This window comes from Pongo pygmaeus, chromosome Y (genome assembly GCF_028885625.2).
Source record: "Pongo pygmaeus isolate AG05252 chromosome Y, NHGRI_mPonPyg2-v2.0_pri, whole genome shotgun sequence".
Taxonomy (NCBI): Eukaryota; Metazoa; Chordata; class Mammalia; order Primates; family Hominidae; genus Pongo; species Pongo pygmaeus.
In genome coordinates, this window is record NC_072397.2 from 14260876 (window position 1) to 14270005 (window position 9130).

Sequence of the window (9130 nt, forward strand, 5' to 3'; positions counted from 1 at the left end):
TTCTTCTCACGTTGATGTGTGAGAAGTTCTGAGGGGCTGATTGTCCCACAAAAGGATTATGCATCCACCTTTAAAAGAACGTGAATTCAACAAGAAAGGGAACTTCAAGATTTCCATCATCCTGTGCTTATCTATTGTGTATGATGATACCCAAAATGAAGGATTTTAGAGGTCCCAGCAAACTGGGCTGTGGAAACCTTAACCCCTTTCCTTGAACTACTTCTGCTTCCATAGGACAAAGTAAGTTTCCAACTAAGCTGTCTTTTGCTTTGACCTCCCCAACTCTGTCCTGTAGGAAGAATCCCAACACATTCCACACCCATTCACTCCACAATTTTAGAGGCCCAGCTCCAACACAGACGGGTCAGTTCCATGAAGAAAATAAAGCATATTGATTGATCAATTCAATATGACACCCAAATCCAGGGGATAAACGTACACACACACACAGAAACAAACACACACACACACAGTCAAACATTCTTGAGAATATTTATTTGGCATTCCATACAATCCAAGTTTACCCCCTTTTCCTGTCTGATTTTTTTGTGACTGGGTCGGTTTTTCCTTTACTTCCTGGGCATAAGACCATGCTGAGTACTGACATCCTGCATACGGTAGTAACTTTTTAGGAGTTCTGCTGTTTTAAGTAAGGTCCGATGCTCCCTCACAGTCAACTCAACATCTGGGAGTCCCCTAGAGAAACACAAACGCATGTCAAAACGCATTTCTCTCAGCCATACTTTGAAATGTTTTAATTGCAGGGCCCGCTGAGAAAAGGATATCCCTTCCCCATTTGTGATCTCTTAAACTTCCTCCTACCATGGGTTACAAACTGTTCTCCGCAATACCTGCCCCATTCCCAGTACTCTCTGTGAGGGGAGTCAGCTAACAAGATGCATTGTACACTAAAAGCACACAGAAATCTGATGCGGCAATAGCTCAAGGAAATCCATCAATCTAAACAATCCTTTGCGGTCTAGGACAGGGATGACCAGGAGGCACATTCAGGGAGCCCAATCTCATGGAGTAGGTAGGATGACTGCCGCTGGGGTTGACGGCCATGGAATCAAGGGCTACAGATTGAAGTGAATGATTTTCAGCTTCACTTCTCAGTGATTCTGGAAATGGACTATGCTCCCCTGGGCTTAAGACTCACAGCTATAACCTGCCTTGCAGTGCAGTCTCTAATCTGCCTTTTTCAGCCCAATGCCATGAATGTCCTGGATTCTGTCACTCTCTCTCGTCCTCTCAAGGAATTTCTACATATAGGAAAGCAGCCTCAATTTCTACATTTCTGAAATGAGCGTCCAGGCTCCCTGAATAGGCAGGTGTGTCAACCCCCTCATAGTGGGCATCAAACAGCTCCAGTTCCAACTGAACGGCTCACCTGAAATCTCTGTTCCCTCTTCAGGTGGCTTCATCCTCTTGTAGTACGGCAGGGGATTGCGCCACAGGTCCTTACATAGGATCTGTCAGGGGAATCAATCGGCAAACGCCTCATCAGGGCTCAGACTGGTGACCCAAACAGGTGGGAACACACCAGGGTCATTGCTGATGTTTCCCAGTGAGGACCCACCTCAGCAATCCTATTAGATCCTGCGAAGTTGTGGTCAGAAAACCAGTTGAAGAAGTTAAGGCTGCTGTTGTGGTGTCTGCGGCGATAGGCCTCAACTTCATAATCTGGATACCACTGAATTGGAGTGGAATGAGAAGCCCTGTATTCTACAGAGACAGAAAGTTTTGTGGGAAGGGGACTGGATCACGTTGGCAATGATCCACCCACCATCTTCCTTCCACTACCCATCCTGGGAGCCACCTGTCACCTGTGATGTTCACCAGATATTCCTTGGTAATCACTTTATTCTGGAAGTAGGGGTTACTCCGAAAGAACAACATGATCCTGCAGAGATGAACGGGATGCTTCACTTCTTCCACCTGTCAGGACAAGGTGGAGAAAGTTTAAATACCTTTTTGGGTGAGGTGCCAACTGTTGCTCACAGGAACCAATTATTTCCCTTACCCTCCCCCACTAAACCCTCTAGCCTCAGTCTTGCTGTCCTCACCTCCAAGTTGATCATGTAGCTCAGCATGTCTTCATCTTGGTCAGTGATCAGGGCTGACATCTGGGGGTGGTTTGCAATCTGATTTAGGTCAAAGAGCCTTTACATTTACATACGGTGGAAGGAGAAGCTAGGAGCAACAGGGAAGAAGGCCTAAGAGCACCCAGAGGCTGGGGTAGGGGATTTCTCAGATCTGCTTCCACGTATATGACCTCCTTTCGCCTCCCCCTACCCCTAAAATAAGGCCCCTTGGCTTCACAGAGGGTGTATAATTCTGAGGCTGACTGCACTGACATGCGGAGGTGCGATTTGCAGAGACTTGCTGGTGTCTGAGGAGTGGCAGAATCTGCTTATAGCCGAAGACGCCCAGTCCCAGATCGGACTAGAAAGGGGGAGCAATCACACTGCCTTAAAAATAGCTTGATGCACACAAAAACCTATTCTGGTCTGAACTCGCTTCTGTTCTTCAAAAACATGCCCCAAACGTCTGCTGCTCGGCATCACCAAGGGTTTCTCTGCCGCACGCAGGAAAATAGTACCCACGCCTGCTGCAGTTTTCCCTAGCCACATTTGTCCGGGGCAACTCACCTTTGTTCCCCAAAGGTGGCGTCACATCGATGCCAAGCTGCCCATAAGTTACTTACACTTCCCCGAGAGCACCTCTCCACCAGAAAGGCAGAAGAAACACTGAGAAGGATACAACATTGGCCCAGAAGCCAGGGACGCTCTGGATGACCGCGCCTCTGCAGTCTAGGTGGGCCTTGCGCCTCCGCTCCATCTTTTCCCTCTGCCGAGAAAAGGCCTTCCTGGCTTGGGCATTAACCGGCCCCAGCTCCACCTGAACGGCCAGCAGCTCCTCCAGTGCAGACTCTGGGGTCATGGGCCCAGGGCCAGGCTGTGCCCGCTGGGCCTCCTCCTGCGGCTCCACGAGGCCCTCCTCCTGGGCCACCACCTCCACCTCCGCCATTATGTCATCCAACACCAGCACCGCCTCCTCCCCCAAAGCCACCTGCTCACTCTCCACCCCGGCCGCCCCCTCCTGTACAGCCTCCATCCTGAAGACGGTGCCCTCCTCCGCACTCCCACTGAGCAAGGCCTATGCTGCCCGAACCGAGCCACACGAACCCGGCCGCAGCCTTTATTGCACCCAGTGGGTCAGCGGGCCCTCAGTGCGCATGCGCGGGGCTCCCGGGCGCCCCCTAATGGACTGCGCGGGAAGAGCGCGGGGAGCCGCGCTGCGACCGCCTTCCTCCCATGCTGGCCAATGAATGGGAGGGCGGTGGGCGTCTCCCTGGGCGGCACAGCCACTGGTGGGCCTGCATCTCCAACTCCCCCTAACGCCAACTCCTCTCCCCAAACCTCCTCCGAGAAGCCCTTGGAGCTTGTGCCCGGTAGCTCGGCATCCTGGGACAGACGGGCTGCGTGGCATTTGGAATTGTGGGCACGGCAGCCCTGTGTCCTGACATCCTGAGTGTGGCAAGCCATGAAAATCTCTATGTGTCATGAACACATGAAACATCTCTCTTCGTTAGGCAGGCCAGCTGGATGGTACGGAAGCAATACTGCAGATCCAGAGAACTCTCTCTGGTTGCTGGGGCCAGGTTGACAGGGGCGGCCTAGGGGAAGTGAGTCGGGCCGGGCACGTGGGAGGAAAGTCGCCTCCTTGTGCTAAGGTGAAATTGATCTGTTGTAGAGGCCAGAACCCCGGCACACACTATCGCAGGTCGAGGCAAATACAGGCTCTGCGTACCATGCTTCCTCCCTGAGGATGCTGCAGTCCAAGGAGCATTCCAAAGGGCCTCTTGTCCTATGCCCTGGGCACACCAGAGGCCGGCCGCCAGGGTTGGCCATTGATGACTTGCGCGCACGGTGTTTTGCAATGCCTTGCCGACCCAGAGGCTCCCGCACCCGCTGCAGTGGCTGCGGTGCCTGCTGGTGGTGCTCTGCAGGCCCAGGGCCTGGGCCTCTGGCTCCTGAGCTCCTGTGCACAGTTGAGCCTGCGGGGGAGCCGAGCCCTGTGGCCATTGCAGGATCTGCGGGTCCAGCGGAGCTCCTCAGGAAACCTGGGTCCACGTGGGTGTGGGACTAGGTTCTCAGCAGGGCGATGCCCGTGGGTTTTTAGGGAGGGTGTCTGTGGGGGATCGGTCCCCAAGAGCCTAGGGGTGCGGAGGTTGGGCTGGGCTGCGCAGGCCGGGATCTGTGGGAGCACACAGGACGGCACCGTGTTCAGGCTGGAGGCTCTGCTGTTGAGGACGGCCGGAGTACAGAGCAAGGAGGCGGCCTTGGAAGAGGAGGCGGTGCTGATGGTGGAAGACATAATGGCTGAGGTGGAGGTGGTGGTTGAGGAGGAGACCGACGTGATGTGGCAGAAGGAGGGCCAGCGGGCACAGCCTGGCCCTGGACCAAGAACACCTGTGCCGTCAATGGACTCGCTGGAGGTCCTTCACTTGGAGCTGGGCTCCGTGAGTGCCCCAGGCCACAGGGCATCTCCGCCTTTTGGGCCAGAGCCATATCCTTGCAGCTTGCTTGTAGCAGCCCTGGGAACACGTGGTAGGCAAGGGGAGCCAAGCACAGCACTCACAAGGGAGAATCGCGGCGCCAAGGTCCCTTCCCGCGCAGCAGAAAGTCGAAGGGCACGTTTCCCTGGGAACGTCCCTGGAGGACGGGCAGTCTCTTTGCCATTGCCAGCCATTCAACCACCCCATGCTCTCGGTGCCCGTTTCCAACAGGCTCAGCCCAGAAACACAAGGTGCTTAAGACGGGTTCGCGGTGCATGGGGCTGCCGACCACCTCAAGGCAGGCACCAGCTCCCCAGATAGGCTTTCTTCCCCCTGCCGGCGCCGAACCCAAAGGGGTGTAGGCCTTGAGTCTATATAACCTCCTTTGCACCCACGCAATTCCCATGGGGAGCGCCAGGCACAACTCTGCCGCCGTTTCTTACTACAGGACTTCCCTCAAGTGGGCAGGCCCACCCCTCAGGGAGACTAGGATGAGAAGACAGCACACACCCGGACATCAGCAGAGCAGGTCCGGCACTCAGCACACAAAGGCCTCCTGCAGCTCATGAACCCGGAGAAGCAGCCGCCTCACACCACCCCGTGCCACCCCGCCCCTCCGCTCCTCAGCTGCAACCACCTGCCCACTTCTTCTTCCTCTCCGCTCTTGTCAGCCCAGGCCGTCTTGGCCGGGGTCCACCCACTCCACAAACCACCATAGCTGTGCCGTTGCCTCCTCGCCAGACAGAGACACAGGACCAACAACGGACGGTGACAGGCCAAATGTCTGGGAGATAGCCCTGCTCCACAGTCTCTGTGCTCTTGCAAAACTGCAGGGCGTCACGAGACTTGCCCACCCAATCATCTGGAGGCTTCCTGACCAGAGGTAGGTTGTTTGGCACACGAGATGTCGGCCTGGGCCGGAAACCATGATGAAGTCCTGCTTTGCTACATGATGGATTTGTAGGTCAGGCTGGGGAGCCTGGGTCGGTGGGAGGGGTCCAGTTTCTGAGTCAGTCTGTGGTCCCCCTGGGGACCAGGGTTGTCTCAGTGGGAGAACTGGAAAGTGGAAACTCGTGGTTCACTACAGCCCAGCTAGATAAGATGGTCGTATTGAATCCATTCTCTTTCTCCTTGATCAGGCAGGTGGAGGACCTCAGCGATCCCGGTTACCGGCGGCGGGATGAAGATTTCATGTCGTCACAATCTCTATTTCGACAGTGAAGTCATCATTAAGGAGTACTGTGTTGGCATCCTCGGTAAGGAATGCCTCCCAGCATGGTAGGGCAGCTGGTGTGTGGGAGGTGAGGTCTGGCATGAACCTTCCTGACTCCTCTCCCTGCAGGGTACAGAGTGTCTCATTCCACTGCAGTCCAGTGGTTCTGGGATCATGAAGGTCAAGCCTCCAGCTGCAGGCAGTACACCTCCTACCTGACCTTATCATATTGGAAGACACAACGGCTGAGCTTATCATATGACAGACATCATGGCTGAGGTGGAGGTGGAGGTTGTTTGGCTGAATAAGACTGCCCGGGTTTTGGCAGGTTTGCTGAGGTGGGGTTCGCCGTGGGGCATCCTGGGAAAGGACTTCGCTGGTCATTCCTTGGTCTCCGGGGAACTGGCTTTAAGCTGTGACCTGAACTCCCCTGGACCTGCTTCTGCAGTCCCCTAGATCATCAGCCAGGGCCTATGGCTCAATGCTTTGCAGTTCTATCCCATGGAGGGAAGGACAGCATTAGAGACAGAACAGAGAGGAGGCCAGGCGAGCAACCAAGGATTGGCAACTCAGAGGCCTTTGAGTCCTGGATCTGTGCCCCTCATGGAGAACCCAAGGATCATGGAGGAGACTGCAGTGAGCAATCCCAGGCAATCCATGGTTTGGGGGAGAAAGGCCCATCAGGAAATTATAACACCCACATGTCAGGATTGGGGAACGTTAAGCCACTAGGATGCATATGTGGCTAAAGTCAGTGGGTGAGAAGCAGGGCTTAAGGGATAGCTGTCTCATCATCACTTGCCAGCTCCATGCCCTGCCCTAAGATCTGCTACCACCTGGGGCTCATTTTGAGCTCAACCAGGGCCCTCTCCCTCTCCACGCAGATGTCCACCTGAGGCCCACCTAGGTCTATGCCGTTTTAGAATGTTTCTCCCGGGACTGTCTTGTTCTGTTTCCATGACCCTGGGCTGCCCTGACATGTGTTATCGTCTCTGACATCCTCCCTCCCAGTGCCCTGCCTTCCCATACAAGATAGTCCACCTCACAGGGAATCTGGAGGACCACACTGGGATCCAGTGTGCGGAAATGTTCTATTTTCTTCATGGACAGGTATTTTGGAGCTTCCTCAGGAGCTGGGAATGTGAAGAGATCGCAAAATGGTTGGGGACCTTCAGTGTGTGTCCAGGGAGGGAACCTGGCTGGCAAATAAGGGCCACCTGAGTAATGGCATGGAAATCCAGTGTCAGTTATCTCCTTAAAGACCTGCTTTGTTACATCACCTACTATTAATATAAAAGTTAATTTCTTACAATAATGAAAAAACAAATTTCAGTATGAAGAAATATAATTTATTGATAATTGTATGGAAGAACTCCTGACTGATCCATTTTCCATTGTAGTTCTTATGCGAGACTTGAGGTGTTTAGCAAGTTTTAACATACAGACAAAAGACTGGGAGAATATGTTCACTAATCCTTGGCAGAATTAAAAAAAATAATAAGATATCAGTATAGACAGATTTTCAACGAAGCTAGATTTGTTATTTGATTTTCATCTTAATGTTACATTATTTCTATTTGTAGTTCTAAAATACTCTTTCTTCTTTGAAATGACAGATGTATATGGTGGGATGTGTCAAGTGCCCTTGGTCCGATTAAATGAAACAATCATTGTTCTTTTGGAAACTGGAGTAGGGCTCACGTGTCAAGCTAGACTACAAAGTAGGCAGCATGCGGTTTGAGGAACAAGATCTTCTAGTGCCCGAGCTCTTTCTTCCTCTATGTACTCTATATCCTTATTTTGCTTTGCAGTTTACAATGTCATGTTGTTCCCTACTCCCTTCTTTCCCAAATAGAAACCAACTTTGAAAAACAATCAGCTTTCAGACATTTATCCAACTCACAGGCAAAGTGAGAGTGAACTGTAGGTGCTAGAAACCGCAATCCACTGCTGTCAATTTTATTTTCTCATGTACGTTAATCTCTCCCTCTCTACCACCTCAGTATACATATACAGCTGTGATCTAAATTCTTAGATTGCTTTTATAAATTAGAATTTTTCCCGTTGTTTACTCCCCTGACACCTACCCCTTCATTACTTTTCTCCACTAAGCACGCTGTACCCACTTCCCTCATTTCTTCCCACTGGCTTTTCAGTTCAGTTCAATTGGGTTTTGGTCTCATTCCACTGGAACTACTTTTATCAAGGACAGCATTCCCATCTGTACTATTAAAACCACTGGTTACTTTACCATTTTCCTCTTACTCAAATTCTCAGCTTTATTCTGCACATTAGCAACTCTCTGTTCTTCAAACACAGAGCTAGGCCAAAATTCTCCTATTTTAGAGGGTTGGCAGCTGTTTTTTTCCCTCTTTATCAATGGCTGCTCTTTCAGATATATCACATAAGACTTCCCTGGAGAAAGCTTCACTTAGTGCCCAATGTACAGTAGTTCTGTCTGTTATACCAACCGTCACTACTATCTGTTACTCTCTTTCCGCGTCCCAAAATTTCCTTCACAACATTTACGACTGCTTGTGTCTTTTATTTATTATCTGTCTCTCCCTCTATGTAAAGCTTCATGAAGTTGGGGACCATTAACCCCATATTCATTGCTGTACCTCCAGAACCCAGCACAGTGCTTTTTGCATAGTAATAAACATGCATGCAATATTTATTATTCAATGAGTAATACACCTTAATAATCTTGAATAATGATAAAGATTAATAATAATCTAGAATCTTAATAAAGTTGCATTGAATAATTTGATGGATAGATGAATGGCAAGAATCCCACAATATTTTTTACTAGCCTCAATTTGAAAACTCATGCCAAGACTTGTGGACTTTATCTTTACAATGATTCTTGCACCTGTCTCTTTCTTCCAGTCCTTGCTTCAACTTTCTTTACCCAGGCCACCATCATATGTTAGTTTAAGCATTTAATAAAACTCAGAACTCACCTTCTGTCTTCTCTTGCTGATCTTCAACCCATCCTATATATTGCAGTTAGTCTTATAACCTTTGTGAAACTCTGATATTATTTTCCTATGAAAAAACAACAACAGCAACAAAAACTTGCCTTTGTGTAGACAGTTTGTTCTAAACTTTCTATCCTGGCATTTATGGGCCTTGAAGACCTGGCTGTAACTGATACAAGCTCTAAATGATCATAATGTCCCACGTATTTGTCTAGCTCTTTTTTGTGTGTACTTCTCTTTTGAAAGATTTATGACTCAAAGTTGTGTTATTACAACATTTAATAGAATGAGAACATGATGAGGGCAGAAACATGGTATGTTTTCCAATCTCAATATTTACAGCACTCTATGCATATTTACTGAAAAATCATTGTG

General features: G+C 50.3%; 1 protein-coding gene across 1 annotated transcript; it reads right to left on the bottom strand.

Annotated features, from left to right (window-relative positions):
- Positions 1–475: 475 nt before the first annotated feature.
- On the bottom strand, positions 476–3274 carry LOC129025815 (testis-specific Y-encoded protein 3-like). The gene is made up of 6 exons (XM_054473380.1): positions 2764–3274; positions 2067–2144; positions 1827–1938; positions 1580–1725; positions 1391–1472; positions 476–696 (listed from the first exon to the last, which is right to left on the bottom strand). The coding sequence occupies exons 1-6, from the start codon at positions 3115–3117 to the stop codon at positions 674–676; spliced, it is 795 nt and encodes a 264-aa protein (XP_054329355.1). The 5' UTR covers positions 3118–3274; the 3' UTR covers positions 476–673.
- Positions 3275–9130: the final 5856 nt, after the last annotated feature.